At 40.3% G+C, this 25,735-nt stretch overlaps 1 protein-coding gene across 1 annotated transcript in view; it reads left to right on the top strand.

The window, feature by feature from the left end:
- KHDRBS2 (KH RNA binding domain containing, signal transduction associated 2) overlaps nt 1-25,735 on the top strand; it is a gene marked incomplete at both ends in the record, with an annotated part of 414,972 nt that overhangs the window by 166,521 nt on the left and 222,716 nt on the right. Inside the window, one exon of the mRNA XM_083351280.1 lies at nt 7,470-7,586. Within this exon, the coding sequence (XP_083207406.1) occupies nt 7,470-7,586 (117 nt within the window). The remainder of the gene's footprint in view (nt 1-7,469; nt 7,587-25,735) is intronic.

The following is a 25,735-nucleotide window of genomic DNA, read 5'->3' as shown; positions in this document are numbered from 1 at the left end:
CATGAACTATTCCCACTTTAAAAAAAAATAGAAGGACGTGGAAAGGCTGGCAGAATGTGAATGTCTTCTTACTTGATCTCCTTGGCACCACTCATAGCTTTGCATAATTCACCATTCCCATGCTGTTATGGATTGCATCTCGAAGAAGCAGCTTATATATAACCTTTTGCCATGCAGTAACTTTCTCCAACCTGTTGCCCTTGAGATGTGCTGGACTATAATTCTCAGAGTTGCCAGTCAACACACTTTTTTGGATATGCTGCCTTGAGATTCTGGGAATAAACACCCAGCTCACCTAGAGAGCTGCCAGATTCGAGAAGTACACTAAGGGGGACTTAAAGGTAAATTGGAAAAAACACACACACTAACTTTCATCTTTTGAAATTAGAGCAATGAAGTAAAAAGTAATGGTTCTTTAAGGGTAATTTCTCCTTTGAATTCCAGTTTGTTTAAAAAAAGGAAACCACACAAGTCCATCAAAGTTTTTGACAAAGGCAATCCTTGTCTGATGATCGTTGCAAATAATGTGTCCCAGAAGACAGACAAATGTAACACATCATTTCAAAGGCTGGCTTGCCTTTGCAGACAATAAAGAATCACAAGTTTCATTTTTGAAAGGCTCCGTATGGAACTCTAAAGACAGTCCATTTTTAAAAAAAAAAATATTGAACCAGATGGTAGATTAAAGGGCTGATGATTAAAAAAAAAACAAAGCAAAGTTTGCTGAGAAAGACAAAAGTACCTAAGATCAAGTGTCATTATTTCTACAGATTATGAGGAACTTAGTCTGAAAGTTTGCAGCTGTTGTTTGAAAGTAAAGCCTTTAAAATGCCCATATGTATTTGTTTCACTACAGAAGATACTTGGAAATGATAAAGCAGGCAACTGAAGAAATAATTGCTTCTAGAGTAGACCCTACCGAAGAGTCTAATCTTACTCTTAGAAATCTGAATGTATTTGTCTCACCTTTTAGATAGGCCCACTAAAATACAAATACTTCACTAAGAAGCAATTCTAAGCATGCTAATTTTGACGTAAGCTTTGGTATAAGCTTTGTTTAAAATGGTGTGAATACAGATATTTTAGATAAAGTTTTGTTGTGTTCACTGCAGTGAATCTATATAAAATACACAAAACAATTTGCTTCTCTTTGTTTCAAGAAGACATGTTCTAGTACCTTTTCACTAGGGTAATCTTTTGTAGTATAAAATATGCATTATCCCCAACACCACAACACTACTACTCAAAAAGGAACAAACCACTTTACATTTTTCTACTTGTACTGCAAAAATGTAAATAGAGACATAGGGACACAATTTTGGTCTAGTACGTGTATATGTATATGTGTAATATAAACACACAGCTAGGTGATATTATATTTAACTACTTTGGCAGGGACACGGTGGTTCAGTGGGTTAGGACGCTGAGCTTGTCAATCAGATGGTCGGCAGTTTGGCGGGTCAAATCCCGAGTGTCACGTAACAGAGTGAGCGCCTGTTACTCGTCCCAGCTTCTGCCAACCTAGCAGTTTGAAAGCACGTAAAAATGCAAGTAGAAAAATAGGGACCACTACGGTGGGAAGGTAACAGCGTTCCGTGCACCTTTGACGTCTAGTCATGCTGGCCACATGATCACAGAGACATCCTCGGACAAGCGCTGGCTCTTCGGCTTTGAAACAGAGATGAGCACCGGCCCCTAGAGTTGGAAATGACTAGCACGCATGTGCGGGGGAACCTTTACCTTTACCTTTACTTTGGCAGATCTTAAAAAAATCAAATAGGACCTAGCTAATGTTCAAATAAGACAATATTAGGAAATACCAAAGGTCCAAACGAGTGGGAAGTAAAAAAAAACATCCCTTGTTTAGAAGAAGACAATGATAAACCATTTCTGAATCTTTGCCAGAAAGTCACTAGGAATTCATCATACACATCATCAGAAACAAACACATACCTTTATTATATTTAATTTCCATCTTTGATCAAGAAATCTCAACATGGTACATACCACAATAACCTGACTGGCCCAAGTTAGATTGGGTCTTTTATAACTCTACAGATATAAAGATAAGTCATATACTACAACTTTGATGGAATCATCAAATATATTCAACTGACAACTATCAAGCAATAAGAAATTACATGAACCAGCACATTATGTGAATTTACCACAATATGAGTTAATGTGGAAGTTGTGCCTATGGCTTTGATCCTATCATAAATCATTTCTGTGGTGTCATGGTCTTTATCTCTCTCTCTCTTCCATACAGCAGAAAAACCTCATTTGCTAAATCATTCTTTTGTGCAGCAGGTTTGAATATGTGGATCTAACATATCATAAAAGTAATATATTCCAGTGTATCATCAGGAATTGATAATATTGTGGAGCAAAACTCAAATATACATACTGAATTTAAAGTTAAACATAATACATCAACACAGTCCTTATCATTTTCTGTATTATTATTATTAGGGTTGGTCAGTCAGCCAGATGTTTAGACTGGATTTGGCATTTTTACCCAGCTATCAAATCCTTCCCAAGAAGGTGGGATGGACAGATTTTGTTTGATGGTTAAAGGATGAAAGCTGTAAAGTAAAGCTGCCTTTTGTGATTGACCGATAGTGATTTTGTCAGTGCCGATGGTATTCAAGTGGTGCTCCAGTTGCTTTGGGATTGCACCCAAGATGCCTATCACTATCTTTGCTTTCTTCTTCTTCTTCTTCTTCTTCTTCTTCTTCTTCTTCTTCTTCTTCTTCTTCTTCTTCTTCTTCTTCTTCTTCTTCTTCTTCTTCTTCTTCTTCTTCTTCTTCTTCTTCTTCTCTTTCTCCTTCTCCTTCCCCTCCTCCTCCTCCTCCTCCTCCTCCTCCTCCTCCTGCTCTTATCCTTAACATTGTATTCTACAGATCTATAGTTGCAGATCAGGCAATGGCCCTGGAATAAAGTAATTATTGTGGATCATGTGACCCCTGAATATCAAAGAGGAATATGCTTCTTTGAGGAATGCTGATTAATTGAGATAGCTGATGCATAGTAAGACTGAAAGTCTTCTGACATACAATACTTATTATTCCCACTTGTAATCGTAATGTTGCAAAGAAACACCAGCACTTTCAACCCATTTCCTCATTCTGATGCTTCAGTTTTTCTGAAAATGTAAGTCTTTAAGCTGTCCCTGTTGAAACAGAGCTGCCTGCAAATGGATATGGCCTCTTTAAAGATATGCTAATGAGCAAGAGAACATCAGTAAAATTAAAATAAGTAGTTTCTTTTGAATATAGGTCTGACTTGAATAAGAAAATTAATGTTTGCTTTGCGTTATGAACATCCAAATCACTATGTAAGTACTGTTTTAATTATAATTGCTATTAATGATAACAAAATTCCAATGAGTTATAGTGCACCCTATAATTAGATTTTTGAAATAATTAAGTTTCTTCCAATTTGAGTGTCATCCAGGTTATATATAATACATAAAAGAGGCTGATCAGGTAATTAAAAATGTTTCATAAAACCATTGATAGACTTTGCATTATAACAATCTCCACATTGGCTTAAAATTAAATGGTGCTGGTTTCTTTCTTTCTTAATTCTACATCACTACATTGTGATTGATGCCTGCATTATAAAAATCATAAACATCTCACAAATTTTGGTAGAACAATTCTGTTGAAGAAAGCTTCTATGAAAGTAATTAGCAATTTACTTCAGAGAAAGATCTCCAAAAGATGAGAATGAACTAAAACTGCTCATGGAACTTTGCTGATTTTTTTTCCCAATCATTTTTTTTAAAATTACCGTCGCTGTATAGCATTGAAATGAGAATGAACTTTTTTTTACTTTCTCCTACAACTGATTCTTTTAAAAAATACATATTATTTCAAACTATAAGTAGTCCTCGAATTACAATCACAATTGAGCTCTGTTACTAAGCAAGACTGTTGTTAAATGATTTTTGCCCCATCTTACAACCTTTCTTGCCAAACCTGTTAAGTGAATCACTGCAGCTGTTAAGTTAGTAACATGGTTGTAAAGTGAATCTGGCTTCCCCATTGCCTTTGCTTTTCAGAAGGCCGCAAAAGGAATCACGTGACCATGGGACACTGGAACCATCATAAATACATGCTAGTTTCCAAGCAGTCAAATTTTAATCACATGACTGTGGGGATGTTGCAATGGTCATAAGTCTGAAAAATGGTCATAGGTCACTTCAATGCTGTTGAAACTTCAACTGGTCACTAAATGAACTGCTGTAAGTCAAGGACTGCCTGTAGTTTATGAGGAAATATTTGAATTTAGGTGACCAAAAACAGACAGACTGAAATTCTCAGCTATCTAAGAAAAGACAAGAGGGGGCTACTGATTCCTTCTGTAGCCTGAAGATCTTATGGAGAATTCAAATTTCCTCTAGCACAGTATGGTAGTTTAGCACTGGAAGTCCAAAAGTCAGTCAATAAAAATTTCCTGCCAGCTTTTGGCAGGTGAGCAAAAGAGAAAGAACCATTTGTTATGGAGCTGTAATTCATGATCTGTCACAGAGATATTTCCAGTTTTATTTATGCTAGGAGCGGGGGAATTGATGGCCCTCCTGAAGTTGCTATAAAACAAAACCAAAAGAATGGGCTTAAATGAAAGGGAAGTAGGTTTTGGTTGAATATCAAGAAAAACTAACTAATGGCAATAATGGTTCAACTGCGCCACAGATTGTTTCAGGAAATGCTTGATTTTTGAGGGCCGGACGGCCATCTCTTTTAAAGTGAAGGCACAGTAGGAGTTTCCTGCAGTGGACGGTAGTGGGGCTTGGTGATTGGCTAAACTTGATATTCTGACACTCTCTGAATGGCCCCTGCTGGCTGGGAATGCTGGGAATTGTGATTTCAGCACAGAAATGAAGATAGTTTCGGCTCAAGCTGTCTCAGTAAATAGAAAATGGCAAATCAATTTACAGAAATGACATTTGATATTTCCCTCTTCTTCAACTGCTTTAAAATGGCTGTTTAAAGGAAGTCTGGATTTTGATTAAAACAGATTATTGCCAGTGAATTACTCATGAAAGAAAGATTGGTATAATTACTGCAATGCAGTGTTAATTTTTTTGAATATAAATTGATTTTATAGATTGATAATAGATTCTTCTTCTTCCATGCCTAGATCAAATTTTAAACTGCCAGAATGAAGCCAGCTTCTTGGCTTTGTCGTTGGCCAAAAATAAGTCATTATTGGTACCTATTTCTAGTAGTAGCCGACGTACCAGCAGATGGGCCAGAATCTGTGTTTCCCCACATTCACATAGTGTGTTGTTATCCGCTAAAAGCCTTCATTTGAGCATATTAGCTATATACTTAGGCACGGCAACTCTCAACCTATTCAGAGATCTACAAGTAGTATAAGGGAAGTCGGATCCTTCAGCCATATCCTCCTTTAATGTTATTACTTGCTTGTAATGTTATTACTTGCTTGTAATGTCATAGAATGCACTGGAACGGAGTTCTGGCACCATTTTTTGAGAGATCTTTCCAAGTTTTAAAAGTAACTTTTGAAAATTTGATGTTTGGTCCACATGGACTTGAATTGCCCTGTCGAATGTAATAGGTCAGTGACAAAATCATTAAAACCGTGCATGCGGGCTGCCTGTGTGTCAAGCCCGATGCATGTGTACTTCATCCGCGCTGGTTGTGATGGTGCTGCTTGGCTTGTGGCACTGCTTGGCTTGTGATTGGTCGTGTGGTCGCACACTGAGTGCTTACTGCAGGTGGCGACCGTTTAACAAGATTAACAAGATGTGAGTTCCAGCACAAAAAAAGCACTGCCTTGCACTGTCATTTTTAAATTCTATTCTGTTCTTGTGTAAGAATGTTTCTTCCTGTCATCTGTTCCTAGATCTCAGTCAGTGGGCATGGGGCATCTGTCCTTTCAGAGGATATCAAGGATCATTCTCTTGCTTAGTTCTCTCAGCATCTGCTGCTACTTCTCTCCTGATCTTAGGTGGGGCCATGCCCAGTGAGAGGATATATTTTCTCAATTGGTGTAGATTTGAGACGACCTTTCACTAAGCATACTGCTTCATTGACGGCAATATCAACTTTTTTCACATGTGCAGCTGCACACTACACTGGAGCAGCATACCAGTAGTCCTTGGCTTACAACCACAACTGTTAGTGAGACCTTTGTGAAATCAATTTTGCCCCATTTTATGACCTTTCTTGCCTCAGTTGTTAAGTGGATCAATGCAGTTGATAAATTAGTAATCGAGTTGTTAAGTGACTCTGGCTTCCCCGTTGACTTTGATTGTCACAAAAGGTTATCATAGGACGTTGGGACACTGCAACCATCATAAATATGAACCGGTTACGAAACATCTGAATTTTGATCACATGATCATAGGGAGACTGCAAAGGTTGTAACTGTGAAACATGGTCATAAGTCAGTTATGCTGTGCTGCTGTAACTTTGAACAGTCACTAAATGAACTGTTGTAAGTCGAGGACTACCTGTACTCTGTTACAGAGACACTCAAGGCCAAAGCTGATGTGTGCAACGTTGAGCTCCCCATGTGTAGTAGATAGATAGATAGATAGATAGATAGATAGATAGATAGATAGATAGATAGATAGATAATAGATAGATAGATAGATAGATAGATAGATAGATAGATAGATAGATAGATAGACAGACAGACAGACAGACAGACAGACAGACAGACAGACATGTGCTACTGATATTTTGTTGGATATGTCACTGCATTCATGTTTCTTTAACTATAAATATGTTGGGGGCAACAAACATTTATAAGAGAAAGGTGTTTTTATATATTAAGCAATTTGTACATATATCTATTAGTTGGTAATATAAATCTAAGTGGTATGCTTATGATGATGTGCATTTAATTTACTTCTGAATGGCTTTGAAAATAATTTGGAAGTGATAAACATAGGTCCACATATTATTAAGGAAAGGTTAAGCTCCTCCTTACCACTTTGCATGTCTATAGAATCAGCCAACTAGATCTAGAGAGAAATTCCTTGGAATACCTGTACTTCTGGGAAATGAGGAGGAATGAAGCTACTGCCTTACAGCTGCCTCCAAGCAGAGATCAGATTAGTCCCTTCCCTAACATTATTCAGGAGAATGTTAAAAAATGAACTGTTTTAGAGATTATTCTATTGACTTTATGGACTGTGCCATTTTTCATTTATATTTTTTCCTTATTTTGTTTTATTGTATCATTAAATTGTACACAGTTTTTGAGATTTCCAGTGAATGCTTTAATTATTATTTTTTATATTGTCTAGGCAGTCAAGAGTCATTACAATGAGGTGGGATAGCTATGCGATGAATAAATAAAATATAGTTGATTTGGAACTGCAGAGAAATGATGTTTCTGGATCCTATTTTCTTGGTCAGGATTTCTCTGCACTTCAAAAAAGGAAATATTTTCTAATATTTATCCCGTCTTTTCTCTTTATTTTCTAGTTTAATTTTGTGGGCAAACTCCTTGGTCCAAGAGGAAATTCCTTGAAAAGATTACAAGAGGAAACGGGTGCAAAAATGTCTATCCTTGGTAAAGGTTCGATGAGAGACAAAGCCAAGGTATTGTACCCAAGTCTTAATTTCCAATCTTATCAAACGAAGATGAAAACAGTTCAAAATATTATTCTTGGAAGATTATACCTTTCAAAATAAAATCAGTATAGAAATTTTAACCACCCCCTGCTGTGAATAGTGGGCTACACTGGAGTCCAAAGAAATGAAGGGTTTGTGTGTTTATGGAGATTCTCAGTCATCCAAGCAATAGTTATCCCAAAGGTCCTTTTTCACGAGGCAACTGGACTTTCTTGTTTTCCTTTGAAGACGTTTCACTTCTCATCCAAGAAGCTTCTTCAGTTCTGACTGGACCATTCCCCACCATCCAATCAGAGCTGAAAAAACTTCTTGGATGAGAAGCGAAACGTCTTCAAAGAAAAACAAGAAAATCCAGTTGCCTCACGAAAAAAGACCTTTGGGAGAAGGGCTTGTGTGTTCATCTGCCATTGACACTCATTAGGTGCCATGGTGCCTTCATTATGCCTCACTTTAACCCAACTTACAGGATGGATTTCAGTGAAGATAAAATGGAAGGGACCCCAAAATATGCATAGTTGCAATTAAATGATGCCTTTGCGCTGCATACCTGTACTATTATTATTAGTGCCCAACAGCAAGGTGTATAAGATCTTACTGGGTTTGCAGGTATGCTTTTAGAATTCCTATTAGTTGAAATAAATTATAAGTAAAAGATAAAGCTTTCCACTGTCCAGTCATGTCCAACTCTAGGGGCAGTGCTCATCTCCATTTCCTAGCTGAGGAAGCCAGTGTTGTCCGAAGAGACTTACATGGTCATATGCCCAGAATACTGTTACCTTCATATACACAGAATGCTGTTACCTTCCCACTATTTATCTACTTTCAATTGCATGCTTTCAAACTGGAACTGTATTAAAATTTCTTGAAATTTATAGCAGATAGTATCAGCCTGAAGATTTTCTTTGGGTTCGGTTGCATCAAGGTACTTCAAAATAGTCAGAATCATGAATTACAGGTAGTCCTTGACTTATTTAACAGGAGTTTTGTTTTAACAATGGTGTTCCCTTAATCACACAATCAAAAAGCTTGGCAACTGGAATGTGTTTACGACAACTGCAGGGTTGTCCTAGGGTTATGCGAGTGCCATATGCAACATTCTCAGGGGGGTTTCCTACACACAAAGTCAATGGATTTGCTTAACAAACATGATTTCCTTAACAATATAACAAAAAAAGGTCATAACATTAGGCACAACTCACTTAACAACCACATTGCTTATTGACAGAGGCTCTGGACCCAGTTGTGATTTTAAGTTAAGGACTATCTGTACAGCATCTCGTCTCAATCAAGAGCAATGCAGTATCTATCTGTCTGTCTGTCTGTCTGTCTGTCTGTCTATCATCTATCTATCTATCTCTAAATTACTCAATGTAGTTTCCAAATCAATAAATTAGTTACTTAATCCTGCCCTCAAGATTACAATTACAATAACACAAAAGGAAAAATGATGATGTGGAGGAAAAAGAAATAAACAAATTCATTATAGGATTCTTAGTTCATATAAATATCTTGGTTTGCCCCTTTATGAAAGGAGAAAAGGTGATAGAAGTAGCTTCTTCAAGAAGAATAATGTTGTCCTTCGTTTACTCCTGTCTTTCTGCCCCAGCCTGGTTACTTACCCCTGGGCTTTTCCACCTATTCCTTCCTATATTGCTACTGTATTGTGGAATTTATTCAAGGAGAATGCAGAACCATTATTATTTATTTATTAATTCTACTCACTCGTTTGGATTGTTACATACCAGGCCCAGCATGTTTATCTCTTCCACTCAGTTATTACTGACATTGTAGTGGCTCCTTTCTATATTTCTGTCAACTTTGTCATTTATCTCAGCAGTTAAAACATCATCAGAAGAGATATAACAATTGCCTTAAGAGACAGGGAGAAAAGTGAATCATTAACTTCTTCCTGCTGCAGCATGATCCAGAATTGCCATTTTATTCAAAAGGAAGGTCTCTGTGTATCTGAGCTTATGTGGATATATAGTATATGTGTGTTTATGTGTGTGTTTGTACACATTGAGACATGTATTAACATAACGAGACATCCTGTGTAGTATTGTTACTGCAAGTGGATAGATGTTTGCAAATTCACCCAGTCAACATTTACAAAGTAAGGATTGCTTTGTAAAAAGGCAAATAAAGTAAACTAGTCACCTCCTTGCTATGGAATGGCTAGCAATTTGGTGGTGTAGTGAGTAAATACTGCCCAATTATATGAGAAATGAGTTTGTGTCATTTGCTTCCCTATTCTTTGATTGAAACACATCTATTTAGGATAGTAAAAAATGCTGTCCTATTGTCTGCACAGGCAAGAAAATATCTTAGGCCAGCCCCCAAAATGTGAAGTTAATATTGGTCCTAGCATATATATCCAAAGCTAAATTTTGACTTTTTGAACTATTGTTGTTGAATAAGTCATAGTGAGTAGATATATACATAGCCTTTAGCCATGATGATTGGTTCACATACCACATTAAGCCATAATGGGATGTGTGTGTTTTTTGGTTTAGTGTGATATTTCAATAGAAGCAGTGAATAAAACACGCTTTATTTTTAGTAAATGCAAGTTTACTAAACCCAATTATGGTTTCCTGTAATTTGCTACAATACCCTGGTTTCTTTTCAAGTCAAATATACCTTTCTCCTGTAAAGTACTATAAAAATATATGATTTGTTGGTAATTTCTTTTCTTATTCTGGCTTGATTTTGTGTCTTCGAGTTCATGAACAATATACAAAGCACAAGGTGCTAGGTATAAAAGCAGAGCTAGAAAGGAAGGGAAGAAACATTGTCCAAGCGAGTAATGATTTTGTTGATCATCTGAAGGACTGATGATAATTGTTTAACAATTCATAGTAAAAAGAGCCAACTTCAAATAAAATAAAAATGGGGAGTGTGGTGTAGAAGTTAGGGCATGGAATTAGAACTGGGGAGATCTAAATTCAACTTCCATTCAACAGTAAATTTGGCCCAATTGTTGCTCTCCAAATTACTAGGGATATAATTGGAAGACGGAAGAGACATAAACACTTTCCTGAGTGCCTGATAAAATGGGAAATGCAATTGTAAAGAATAATTGATAGATCAAGTACAGGTAATCCTCAACTTATGACCACAATCGAGCCCCAAATTTCCATTTCCAGTGAGTTTTGCCCCATTTTACCAATTTTCTTTCCACAGTTGATAAGTGAATCACAGCAGTTGTTAAATTAGTAACACAGTTGTTAAATGTATCTGGCTTCCTTATTGACTTTGTTTGTCAGGAGGTTGCAGAAAGTGATCACAAGACCCCAGGAAATTATCATAAATATGAATCAATTACCACGCATCCAAATTTTAGTAATGCGATCATGGGGATGCTGCAACAGTCATAAGTCACTTTTCTCAGTGCCATTGTAACTTCAAGCAGCCACTAAACAAACAGTTGTAACTCAAGGACTATCTTTATCTGGGTAGATGATTTTTGAGTACAATCCATTAGAAAATTCTTGGACTTTTAAAGCAAAAACTGCATTGTAAGCATGGATGTGCCCCCTTCTCTCTTGCTAACAGCAGGTTATGTGTAAATCTGAGCTATAGTGTTATACAAAGTTCAGGATCCATCTCCAGCTGCCTTGTGCAAATCACACATTGGTTCTTTACAAGGAAATAAAATGGCAATTCCAAACTTAGCATTTTTACAGATCGCCAAGTGTCACTCTAGAGACTTTTGAAATGAGTGAAGCTGGAGAAAAGCCTTACCAAACAGAAGAGATCCGTCTTCCTTGAGTTCACCATCTGATTTATTCATGAGAAGCGCATCATATAATTCAACTCAAGATTCATATTAAGCGCCAGCCTTCCCATTAGATAAAGAGAAGTCAGCATATTTTCTGTCCCACATTTGGGCAGCAAATTATTAGGTATTCTGTTCTTATAGTTTTACTAAAACAATGAACGAAGAGGACAATGCTTGGATTTTCTCTCCATGCAGCACAGTAACATAGGCGACCTTGGATGCTAGGCTGCTTGACTTGAATGATAAGAGTGTCGCATTTGCTATTCTGTCACAAGCAATGGGAGGCCTTGAACTGACCCTGTTGTCTGTTACTGCAAAGGGTATCCAGAGAGTTCAGCATGGAACAGAAAGGGATTGCCTTTAGAAAAAAAACATAAAAAGGATGGACATTTGGAGAGAAATGCAAAATGTCTTTTTCCCTTAGCCTAAACTAGCAACATGGGAATCGATGTATAAATATTGATGCCTTTCTAAATAATGTAATTCAAACATTTTAGGGACTAAATTGCAGAGTTTGTTCATGAACTCAGTGCAGTTTGTTTAACATGAAGGGACCGTGCCCGGTGGAACAGGAGAGAATTGTACCCTTTGTAAAACAGCAGCCAGTATCAACACGAGTCCTTGGACAGACTGAAATAATAGACGCTTCCATCTTGTCTCTTGTGGTCTATGACACTTGTCATTTCTAGACCAGAATAGCCTTACAAAACTCTCCCAAACTTCTTCTTTGGGAGTGAAATGTCCTGTGACTAAATAGTTCTTCTTCCCACTCTTCTTCCTTCTCTACCTGCATCTTGCTTCCTTATCTCCTTACAAAAGGATTTCAAGCAGTCTGGAAGAACCTGATGAAAGAAAGCAGTTGAAACCATAAACACAAGTGAAATTTGATTACAATTGAAATTATATATAGCCATCATTGCTTAGGAAACACTTGTGTGATGAATAGTGTTTTCTAAGGTTGTAATCACTCGCAATAATATTTGCAACTGTGTTTTGCAAGGTAACACCTTAGGTTAGTAATTATGTGGCATTCAATATACACATGTATATGCAAATAAATAATTGTTTTAATCAACTCAAGTAAATGATATTATTCTTGCCCGTCAAATACTGGCTGTGACTGACAGTTATACTTCTCTATATTTTGTTAAATAGTTGAGCTTAAACAGGAAGAGCTTTGATAGATAACTGTGATCTGGAGATTAAAAATAATTTATCTATTAAGTGACATGGATCAGTAGGTATGAAGAAGATGAAAGAATATAGAAAATGTGATTGGAACATTCAGGACCCAAGATAGAATGAGAGTGGTACCTGGGTAGCAAAACATTTATTTGTTTTGAAAAGGTCAGGTGTCAAACTGCCGGCCCACAGGTGGATGCATCATAGCGAAACCGGGCCCACCCCATTTCCGGCAATGGCAAAAAAGTCACTATATGTCGCAACACATCACGTGACGTGCAAGTTTGACATCCCTGAAATAGGTGGTTGAAACATAAGTCTATTCATGCGTACACGTGACAAAGTTTGACTATAAATACCAAAGTATGATTGTTTCTGATGAAAGACAGAAATTATTACCAAAGGTTGAAGAGAGATTTTCAGTGTGAGACTGGCCATATTTGGTTGTATCAACAGGAGATCTGAAAAGAACTGAAAATAATTAGAGTAAAAGGAGAAGTATAGGAAGAAAAAGCACAGGTTATACAATAAAAAGTATGAGAAGATGGACACCACAAAATTATTGATCAGTGGAATTAAAATGAATGCTCCAAATGCCGATGTAAAAAAATAGATGATGTTAAATAGTGGCAAGGTGGTAGAATTTGATGGTTTTCATAACCAGTTTGTCTAGTGGTTAAAGCACTGGGCTAGAAAGCGGGAAATGGTGAGTTCACGTCCTGCTTTAGCATGAAATCTGGCTGGGTGACTTTGGGCCAGTCACTCTCTCACAGCCCAACTCATCTACAGGGCTGTTCCCTCCTATTTTCAGAAAAATAGGAGGGAACAAGATATGTTGGATAAGCTCATCACCTTAAGTAATTTGTAAAAATAATACAGGCAACATACAAATAAATAATGTCAGTTTCTCATGAAGTTCAGATCAAACTTGAGTTTCCTCCTGAATATGTTCCAACTGAATCTTTACCTGACAAGTAAAACAAGAAGCAAGTCTCTCTGAAGATACTAAGAGAACAAGATCTTTAGAATTTCAGTTCAAAAGATAAAGCAAATGATGTAGGTTAAAACCCTAAGATTCATATTAACATCATAATTTTGATAATGGAAATCTAGCAATTTGTCCATCGCATAAAAACTTTAATGTGTTATCAACCTGTACAAAATACTTTCCTATTAATAATAGGAGAATCTCCACAAATATATATCAATCTTGGAATAATATTCATTTTGATATACATACATACATACCTGAGAACCATCTAATTAGTGCAGTCTTAAACTCTTTTACACAGTGTGTAAATCTCATGGTCACATAAAACAATGCTCTTAAATAGCATCCAGATTTCATATGAATTGATCACAAGGATTACTAATTAGAGTACCACAACATCTTTGGCAAGCATGCCAAGTAACTTCCATGACACTAAAATCCAAATTTTGAAGTCAACTTCAAGCCCACCTATTATCATGTTCAACATTTGTTATAAAATATTGGCATTTATGTATGAGTTAGTCTACTTTACAGTCTAGTCCTTTTCCTTCTTAACAAATGTAAATTGTTGCACCCAAAGCACATCTGCAGTGAAGACAATATTATAGAAAGGCAATATGAAAAAAATATTCTACTCAGTTACATTGTGGGCACAGTGTTTATTACAGCTAATTGAATTAAAAGTATAAAGTAAGTCAAACTTCAAAGAAACTTGTTAATAACTAAGATTCCTTCATTTTCACTTGAAGTTGGAAGACTCCAGCTCCTTTAATAGTTGCAAAACCAAAATCATTTTACCTAGGAAGACCAAATTCTTCTCTACTCTTACATTTTCCCTCTATACTCACCAAATTCTGAATGTGTCTGAAGAATGGCTTAATTAAAGCTACACCAGAAATTTAAATAAACTAAAATAAAGTAATGCAAGTGGAGGGAGTCTAAAAATACAGAAAGAGAAATATGAATAAACAGTTGACATTTTATGGTCCTGGTTGGCTAGGAGCTCTCTGAGAAACATTAGTTTTTCTTCTCTTGCAATGCCATCCCCATCTGCATTTCTGCAGAATCATAATTTATAGTCCATAATATCTCATTTATCTGCCCTGAACTCCACAAACATTTACTTCTGATATTGCAGTGTTTTGTCTTATTACTGTTGTTTTCCAACTTTTTCATATAGATGAATGGAGAAAAGGCCATTTCAAATTATTTGGAGCAATTATGTTAAAGCTTCCTCTGTGCTGTGTTTATCTGTACTCCTGAGAACCATGATAAATATTTTTAATATGCCTTAATAGGTTAGTGTTACAAGAAATTTTTGCACTTGCCACTACAGAGACTGCATTACCTTAAATTACAGTGCAGACAATTAAATAGAATAATAATATAAAAAAACCCCTTCAAACTCTGAGTAACAGCAATTTCAAGTCCTCTGCAGTTCAGATTCTTGATCAACATAATAGAGAAGCTGTGAGTGGAATTTAAATATGTAACCCAGATATGTGTTTGTAATATCTCCATGAGGAATTAATGTTCTCTTGCCTTATTCACAGACATTGATTAGCCTCTAAATTATTTTTCTTATTGATTGCCACTGTATAGTAACATCCCTTCTTCATATATCTAAGCAGGATCAATAAATATTTATAGTTAGAACTTCACTTTGGCACAGTTATGGTACAATCAGCAGTAATTTGTCATTGTTCAGCAACAGTTTTAAAGAAAGTGTGTTGCTTCATCTTGTAGCCATTTCTAACTAAGGGGAAAAATTTAGCTTCCTTGCAGTTAATTGTGTATATTCTCAGACATGAGCGTATTTCTCAGGAAAACTTTGTGTGACTTACCATTTCATTTCTGAAGAAAACAGAGACAATTGAGGTGTGCCACATTAATGCAATCTTTAAAAGCTATTAACATAATTTCATGTACTTTTTTATGATTAATTTCTCATCCAAAATATAATGAGAAATAACTGGGCAATGTTGGTAATTCTCTTGTCCACTTTTTGATTAACTGATTATGTGCCTTCAAGTCATACAAACCGCATACAGATAGTCCTCAACTTATGACCACAATAAGCCCAAAATTTCCATTACTAAGCAGCACAGTTGTTTATGATCTTTTTTTCCCCACAGTTGTTAAGAGAATCACTGCAGCTGTTAAGTGAATCATTCAGTCATTAAGCAAACATGGCTTCCCCCATTGACTTTGCTTGTTGGAAGCCAGCTGGGAAGGTTACAAATGGTAAACACATGACCCTGGGACAGTTCAACTGTCATGAATAGTTTAGTTTAGTTTAGTTTTATTTGATTTCTATACCGCCCTTCTCCCTAGGGACTCAGGGAGGTTCACAGGGCATATATAATAACGATACAAAAGTTAAAAGGAAATTAAACCAGTGCCCAGTTAAAAAACAACAATAATAAAATACTAAAAAGCCAATTTAAAAACCCATATTCCCCCATCAGGCCAGACCAGCTAATTCAAATAAGTGGGTCTTCAGCCCGCGGCGGAAGGATCAGAGGTCTGATGCCATCCGGAGTTCAACCGGCAGTTGGTTCCATAATGCCGGAGCGCCCACAGAGAAGGCCCTCCCCCTGGGGGCCACCAGTCGACATTCCCTGACCAGAGGCACCCTGAGGAGGCCCTCTCTGTGGGCATGCACAGGGCGGAGGGAAGTTGATGCCGGCAGCAGGTGGTCCCCGAGGTAACCCGGACCCATGCCATGTAAGGACTTAAAGATCATGACCAGGACCTTGAACCTCACCCGGAAGACAACTGGTAGCCAATGCAGCTCACGGAGCAAAGGTGTAACATAGGAGTACCGGGAAACTCCCAAGACAACTCTCGCAGCCGCATTCTGTACCAGTTGGAGCCTCCGAGTGGTCTTCAAGGGAAGCCCCATGTAGAGAGCATTACAGTAGTCAAGGCGAGAGGTCACGAGCGCATGAGTGACTGTGCACAGGGCATCCCGTTCCAGATAGGGCCGCAACTGGCGCACCAGGCGAACCTGGGCGAAAGCCCCCCTAGTCACGGCCACTATATGATCTTCCAAGGTAAGCCGTGAATCTAGGAGGACTCCCAAGTTGCGAGCCCTATCCACGGGGGGTAAGAGCTCACCCCCCACAGAAAGAGATGGAACATTTTGAATGTCCCGGGATGCCGGAATGTACAGCCACTCAGTCTTGTCAGGGTTGAGTTGAAGTCTGTTCCTCCCCATCCAGACCCGAACCGCCTCCAGGCAACGGGACATCACAGCGAGGGCATCACTGGGGTGGTTTGGGGTTGAAAAGAAAAGTTGGGTATCATCGGCGTATTGATGATACCCAACTCCAAAACCACGAATGATCTCACCCAGCGGTTTCATGTAGATGTTGAACAGGAGAGGCGAGAGAACCGACCCCTGAGGAACTCCACAAACGAGAGACCTAGGGGCCGATCTCTGCCCCCCTGCCAACACCGACTGCGAGCGTCCCAGGAGATAGGAGGAGAACCACTGAAGAACTGTGCCTCCCACTCCCAATCCCCTGAGACGCTGCAGCAAGATACCATGGTCGATGGTATCGAAAGCCGCCGAGAGGTAATACATGCCAGTTGCCAAGCGCCCAAATTTTGATCACACGAACATGAGGATGCTGCAACGTTGTGTGGAAACCAGTCATAAGTCACTTTTTCAATGGCTTTGTAATTTCAAACAGTCACTAAATGAATATTTGTCATTCAAGGGCTATCTCTAGTTGGATTTAATTCAAAAACTACCTATAGTTAGATTTTCTCCATGATACTCTAACCTAATCCTTCAGGTCTTCCAACATTGTACGCATTGCCTAGTTTCAAAAGCAGTCACTGCATTTCACAAGATCCCAGTTCATATTTCCTGATTTTGAACCCTTTTAACAATAATCAAATTTACTTTATTCAACAGAACTAGTCCCTAAGCTGAGAGCACCTTGTCTCAAATCTTTTATACTCTTCTCCTCTCTCTTAATCACATCCAGTAGTTGGTTTAATATGCTGTCCCCCAATCCAAGAGGCATTATAAAATATAGTATAGGTAGTCCTCTACTTACAATTATTCATTTAATGATTGTTCAAAGATTACAACATTACTGAAAAAAGTGAGTTATGATCATTTTTCACATGTATGACCATTGCAGCATCCCCATGGTCACGTGACCAAAATTCGGATGCTTGGCAACTGGTATGTATTTATGATGATTGCAGTGTCTTGGGGTCATGTGATCCCCTTTGTGACCATCTGACAGGCAAAGTCAAAGGGGAAGCCAGATTCATTTAAGGACTGCAATGGGTCGCTTAACAACTATGGCAAGAAAGGTCGTAAAACAGACATTTAACAACTGTCTTGCTTAGCAATGGGAATTTTGGGCTCAGTTGTGATCATAATTTGAGGATTATCTGTAGAGTAGTTTTTTCTCTTATGTAGCTAATCTCAATTCTGCCTTATTAACAAGCTAACTGAATAGTGTTCTCCTAATAGCTTATTGCCAGGCACATTAAGGTTTAGCAATTAGTGAATTTCCTTCAGTAGTGATTAAAAATCCACCAGTTTCTCTCTCTTATGTGGGATCTGGCTGTGGTCCTAGGAAGAAGTACTTTCTGATGTATGGTTAGAGCAGTGGAACTAACCATCTAACAGACATGATGATGGAGTGAGGGGAAGGAGGATCCCAGTAAGGCCTTGGTCATTGGAAGTGACTGATCCATGGGGTGAGGGGAGGAGACAGGCTGTAGCCTCCATCTTCCCAATCTTTGGACTGGGCCTGGGAAGATCCCAGTAAAGCAAGAGAGGATCTCCTCATGCAACCAGCCAATATGCTGCATTCTCACAGGATGCCAAGACCTCTGTTTAAGGTACTTAAGATACCTGAGTTCAGCCACAATGCAAGAAAATCTGGTTCTATACATATGTATATGTATAGCCCCACATTTAATTTCTGAGACTCTTCCTGTTTTGTGACAGTCTTGCATCTCATTTCTCATGCTGACCTGGTCAGTGTTTGTATAACGGTCAAGTCACACTCTCTTCTTGTAAACTTAAGCCTCACATAAAATGCCACGTTCCTCACAAGGAGCATAGATATTGACTTCCATTGGTTAAGCCAACTGAGGAATTTACAAAATACCGAGGAGAACAAGTCTGGAAGAATCACATAATTTTTTGTAAGGCTTTTAATGATTGTTATTGTTTTCAATGTTTCCTTCATGGTTTTGTTGTTATGGTTTTGGTTGTTTTGTTGGGTTATTTTGTCATTTTAAACTTTATGTGCCACTTGTACATGGTGTGGGCAGCTATATAAATTTACCAATAAATAAATAAATAAAAAGGTAAATAAATTATAAAAAAAACTGTATTGATTATTGACAGTGGAGAATTGTACATCATGCCACTAACTCCATGTCCATGATGGTATATGTGTTATATATGTAAACAATTCTGTAATAGATAGGTATAGATGTTAACAGTTCTAATAATACGGCAGCAACAAAGGGTAGAAACTAAAAGCAGCCTGACAGGAAAACACGCGGGAACTTTGACAGCTGTCAAAGTTCCTCGCACCGCGCAGGCGCCACCACTGACAGCTCGCGGCTGTCAAACGCCGGACTACGAAGAAGCCTGAGCTGTCAAAGCGTCCACCGTACAGCGCAGGCGCAACCACTGACAGCTCGCGGCTGTCAAAACACCAAGACACGCGGAAGCCGGAGCTGTCAACAAAAGACGACGCGGATTGGTCCCTGCCTGACAGGGCGCCAAAATGAACACCGCTGATTGGTCCTCGCTACCAGCTGCCGGCTATAAAAGCCGGACAAGTTATTCTAAGTTTGCCTTGCTTTTAAATAAACCTGTTGTTACTAGCCTGTCGTCCCGAGTGGTCCTTCGGCTACTTCACTGGCGACGAGGATGGGATCGCTCCGGAGCTGAAGTCACGGCCGAGGAAAGGAGTTCCCGGCAAGAGCTGTCACGGAAGTTTTAACTTCCATCGGAGCAACCCAGGACCGGACGACATGGCAAACTTCGGCCGTGTGAGGGAGTTTGATACCCGCCATCCCGAGAGATGGCAATCACACCTCGGCCAAGTCGAGGGATTCCTCCTCGTCAGTAAGATCACTGACGACCGAGCAAAGGCCGCCGCTCTGCTGTACATCAGCGGGCCCCCGGTGTACGATGCAGCCGTTGGGTTGTTCAGCCCAGTGCCCATCACTGAAGTCTCCTACGCGGACTTGGTGGACCAGCTGAGCAAATACTACATGCCGGCTCGATCAGAACTGTACTGGCGGGTGCAATTCGCACAAAAGAAACAACGGCAGGACGAGCCCGCCAACGAATTCATCGCCGGGGTCAGACACGCCGCTAGGAACTGCTGTTTTCCCGACCTGGAAGACCGCATCAGAGACCAGGTGGTGATCGGTCTGAGGGACGAGAAGCTACAGAAAAAACTGACGTCCAAACCCGACATGAACCTGGCCGAGCTGACCAGGGAAATCATGGCATACGAACACAGCCACAAGAAGAAACCGACCAACACGACCCCGGAGACCCCCGCGACCGTCTACCAGGAAAGCGCAGCCTTCAGCGACAGCGGAGAATCGGTGGATTTCACCGACGGAGAAGCCCTGCAGCGCCGAATGGAGCACCGACAGCCAAGAAGGGGAAAAACGTCGGACCGCCGGGGACCCAGGAACCCTCCACCGCCGCCGCCGCGTTACGAGCAACGAGCCGCCTGTGCCAGCTGCGGGGGCAATCATGCCCGAGGAAGCTGCCGCTTTAGGAACGAGAAATGCCACAATTGTGGGAAGACTGGCCACATCAAGCCGGTGTGCCGCAGCAAGGGCCGGGACAACATCAATGAGGTGGAGGCAAACCCCCCAGTTAGGCCAGCAGACCAGGCCAGCAGAGAACCCCACCCAGGGCCCCTGGTAGAGACAGTGGACAGAGTAAACAACATAAGCTCCAAGGTTAAGGTCTGGGTCAGAATTCAGGGGGTGCCCTGCCACATGGAAGTAGATTCTGGGTCGGCAGTTTCCTTAATTTCTCTGACAACCTATCAGGAGATCTGTCAGAAGGGCCGGGGACAAATTCCCCTGAAACAAACTCAGGTACACCTAGCTGACTTCCAGAAAACCCCCATTCCGTTGGAAGGAAAAGCCAAGGTCGTAGTGCAGTACAAGGGGTTCAAGGGTCCCCTGGAGGTTTTAGTTACACCAGGGAACCGTACCAATTTGATAGGACTAAACTGGTTCAGCCCACTAGGTATCGCTTTAACGGGGGTTAACACCATCCTAACGCCCAGCCTAGAAGCCGTTTGCGATAAGTTCGCCGACGTTTTCGATGGCACTTTAGGGAAATACACGGGCCCCCCCATCTCCTTACAGCTAAACCCTGCAATCCAACCAGTTAAGATAAGAGCCAGGAGGGTACCTTTTGCCCTTAAGGAAAAAATCGAAAATGAACTTGATCGCCTCGTAGGACTAGGGGTACTGGAGCCAACAGAAGGGGGAACCTGGGAGACCCCTATCGTCACTCCAATCAAACCTAACGGGGAAGTAAGACTGTGCGCTGATTATAAAGCGACAGTCAACTTAGCCCTCAGCCCCCATGCCTACCCGGTGCCAGTGGTAAGGGACGTATTTGCTTCCATCCGCTCTGGCGCCCTTTTCGCCAAGCTTGATCTCACACAGGCGTATTTACAGCTGCCTGTCACTGAAGACACTGCGGAGGCCCAGACAATTGTCACCCACCGCGGTGCCTTTAAGGTAAAGAGGCTCCAATTTGGCATATCGGCGGCCCCGGGTATATTTCAGGGTATCATGGAGAAGACCCTGAAGGGAATACCCGGGGTCTGCCCCTATTTCGACGATGTTCTCATCGCCGGAGAAAACGAAGCAAACTTAGCTGACAGGCTGTCAGCTGTGCTGAGCCGGCTCAGAGAAGCCGGCCTCAAACTCAAGCGGGAAAAGTGCTCTATTGGAGTTACATCCACTGAATTCCTAGGGTACAAAATAGATAGCCAGGGCATTCACCCCACCTCAGAAAAACTGCAGGCTATTCAGACCGCACCCAGTCCTAGGAACAAACAAGAGCTGCAATCCTTTTTAGGATTGTTAAACTTTTACCATGCCTTCATCCCCCATAAGGCCACTATTGCGGAGCCTCTGCATAGACTCCTAGACAAGGGTACAACTTGGTCCTGGACCAAAGAGCATGAGAGTAGCTTCCAATCGTTAAAAAAGATTATCTGTCACAGTTCAACTATCACTCTTTTCAGGGAGGACACCCCAATATGCATCGCTTGCGATGCCTCTCCCTATGGGATCGGGGCTGTCTTAAGTCACATATTCAAGGACGGCACACAAAGACCCATAGCCTTCTATTCACGCACTCTAACCAAAGCTGAAAGAAACTATGCCCAAATTGACAGGGAAGCCCTAGCAATAGTAGCAGGGGTCAAAAAATTTCACGATTACCTATATGGAAGACCATTTACCATAATTACAGATCACAAACCCCTGCTAGGCATATTCACATGGAATAAAACTACCCCACAAATACTCTCCCCGAGAATGCTAAGATGGTCAACCTTCTTAGCAGCCTATTCCTATCAACTAATACATAAACCAGGTAAAGAATTGGGACATGCTGACTGCCTCAGCAGACTGCCCATACAAACCAGGGACTGCAAACATCATAGCTAATAATTCTGCCAAAGATAAAATACTTGCCAGAATCCTCAAATGGGCCACAACAGGATGGCCAGCTCAAAATCCACAACCTCAATTCCAACCTTATTTTAACAGAAAAAATGAGATCTCAACACATAGAGGATGCCTGCTGTGGGGAAATAGGGTTATCATACCAGAGAAAAACATAGACGAAACATTACAAATTTTACACGAAGGACACCCTGGAATTGTAAAAATGAAGGCGATGGCTAGAAGTTATGTGTGGTGGCCGGGCATAGATAAACAAATAGAAAAGTATGTGGGGGGGTGTTATGCCTGTCAAGAGACCAGGAATGAACCACCCCAGGCTCCAATCCATAAATGGGAGACTACCAGGAACCCTTGGTCACGTATACATATAGATTTTGCTGGACCCATCCAAGGCCAAAGTTTCTTAATTGTAGTAGACAGCCACTCAAAATGGCTGGAAGTCACACCCCTTAGAAAAACAACGTCCCAAGCCACTATTCAAGCGTTACGAAAAATATTCTCTACCCACGGCCTACCTGACACCATAGTTTCCGACAACGGACCTCAATTCACTTCTCGTGAATTTCAGATCTTCGCTATGAAGAATTGTATTAGGCTGGTCACGTCGGCGCCGTTCCACCCATCGTCAAACGGAATGGCTGAAATTATGGTACGATCCACAAAAGAAGCATTAAAAAAATTCGTTAAAGGAAACTGGCAGAGGCGCCTCAGCCAGTTCCTCTTAGCACAACACACAACACCATGCTCCACGACCGGCAAATCACCGGCGGAATTAAGATGGGGGAGAAGGCTAATAACACGTCTGGACAGACTGCACCCGGACACGTATCCAGAAGAAAAACAACACCCCCACCCCGCCCGCACACTCACCCCAGGTCAATTGATTTGGGCACGATCATACACAGATAAAAACAAGTGGGTCCAAGGGACAGTAATAAAACAAACAGGGCCCATATCATACCTTATAGCTACGCAAGCACAGGGCAACATTCGCCGCCATATTGATCAGCTCAGACCCAGACAACCACCACACCATTCTGAGCAACCAACCAACGCCAGCATACAGCCCCCACCGGAAATGCTGCCTATCCCAAACCAGGAAGAAGAACACCAAAACGAAGATCCGGAACCAGACCAACCTCCACCCCTTCGCCGCTCGACCAGGAATCGGAGACCACCCACCTACCTAAAAGACTATCAGTGGGCAGGTTCAAACATCCAAGAGGACGGAAACGCACCAGGGGAGGGGTAAGGGGTGTGTTATATATGTAAACAATTCTGTAATAGATAGGTATAGATGTTAACAGTTCTAATAATACGGCAGCAACAAAGGGTAGAAACTAAAAGCAGCCTGACAGGAAAACACGCGGGAACTTTGACAGCTGTCAAAGTTCCTCGCACCGCGCAGGCGCCACCACTGACAGCTCGCGGCTGTCAAACGCCGGACTACGAAGAAGCCTGAGCTGTCAAAGCGTCCACCGTACAGCGCAGGCGCAACCACTGACAGCTCGCGGCTGTCAAAACACCAAGACACGCGGAAGCCGGAGCTGTCAACAAAAGACGACGCGGATTGGTCCCTGCCTGACAGGGCGCCAAAATGAACACCGCTGATTGGTCCTCGCTACCAGCTGCCGGCTATAAAAGCCGGACAAGTTATTCTAAGTTTGCCTTGCTTTTAAATAAACCTGTTGTTACTAGCCTGTCGTCCCGAGTGGTCCTTCGGCTACTTCAGTATAAGTATGCTGGCTGGGGAATTCTGGGAGTTGAACTCCACAAGTCTTAAAGGTGCCATGCTTGGAGACCCCTGGTATAAAGACTACTGCCTTGGGCAGGGAGTTGGACTAGAAGACCTCCAAGGTCCCTTGCAGCCTTATGCTTCTATGATTTCTGTAATGTAAAACCTTCCAAGCAGTGGCCTATAGGAGAAAGGGTCAACAATAGAACAATAGTATTCCATGTTCTTCTTGGATAGTCAAAGTAGCATTCTTATTCATAGCATAATTTGTTTGACAAACATTATTATAGAATTTAGATAGTGGTGCTTTTAAACATTGTGAAACTTAACTCTCTGTCACATTGCAAAATATCCAAGTTAGAGAGCTGACTTTGGCAGATGAGTAGAAAATTGCATGTTTCTGCAGTTTGGGTTGCTGATTTCTACCACGGCTCCTCAAAGAAAATGAAAGCAAATGCATTCAGTGTATGGAAATGAAAGAAAAATAGCGCTAGCTGAAGTAGTGCTAGTAGAAGGGCTATGGGGACTGAAATTTGTACTCTGTTTTCACTGAGCCTCAAACACTACCTATGAAAGGCCTTTGGTTTTTGAATAATAGTTGTATTAAACACTAATATCTGACATCTGATATCCAAAGAAAGGTAATTCTGAATTTATAGAAATGCCACCCAAAAAAGAATGATTAGACAGAAAGTTGTAAACCTGAACAAAAGTCTTATGTGGAATTTTCCAGTTTTCTGTAGTTTCCTTTTCCTGTCAACTAAAATTGATCTCTCACACGGAAACCAACCCTGGCAATTTTTTTCCCCCGCAAACAAATATTAGGGAAAAATTAAATAAGTGATACTAATTGAATTGATCAATACTGATTAAAATTAATTTTATAGATATACATGCATCATGTGTATAAAACAACCCTCTTGAATACCTATGTACAAACAAAAATATATTGCGAGAGAGAGAGATTATAGAAATGTGTAAGCATAATAAGCATAAATCTCTGTGTCCTTACTCTCGCATATATATTTTTTTGAGTTCAGGGGCTCTTACTCTCAGCTGAATATGTAAGCTGCTACTATGGTGAAAATGGATTTGCTTAACACAGCCTATTTTTAGGGAAGAGGTCTTTTTGCAACTGAGCTATTTTTTCTTTCCATTTGCAAAAACTAAATGGATTAGTAGAGGTTTTCTGATGAGCAGCACCCTACACATGATTTGTGATAAATCCTATTGAGCTCTATAGCTCCTTAACCATGGGATTTTTAGTCCTATTCAGTCTCAACCTCCTGGCGTTCTCCATGTTTGCAGATGAGCATTTATAGCACCTATATCTGTAGACCTGATTTATCAACCAATTTTCCTTTATGTAAAAAGTTTCCAGAGGTGGGGTAGATATTTAATCTAGTTTTGCTCACCATGATATGGAAAAAAAAACATTGAGACTCTTTCTAGAGTAGAAAACCCACAAAGTTGATTAAGGAACTAGAGGATAAAACATATGAAGAACAGTTGCAGGAATTGTGTAATAAACAGAAGGACTAGGGTGACATGATAGCAGTCTCAATATCTAAGGGGCTGCCACAAAGAAGAGAGGGTCAACCTATTTTTTCAAAGCGTCAGAACTCAAGACAAGAAGCAAAAGATGGGAACTAATCAAGGAGAGAACAAACCTAGAACTAAGGAGAAATGTCCTGACA

Source organism: Vipera ursinii (genome assembly GCF_947247035.1).
Source record: "Vipera ursinii genome assembly, chromosome: 1".
NCBI lineage: Eukaryota > Metazoa > Chordata > Lepidosauria > Squamata > Viperidae > Vipera > Vipera ursinii.
This window is presented reverse-complemented; position numbering and strand designations above follow the sequence as displayed.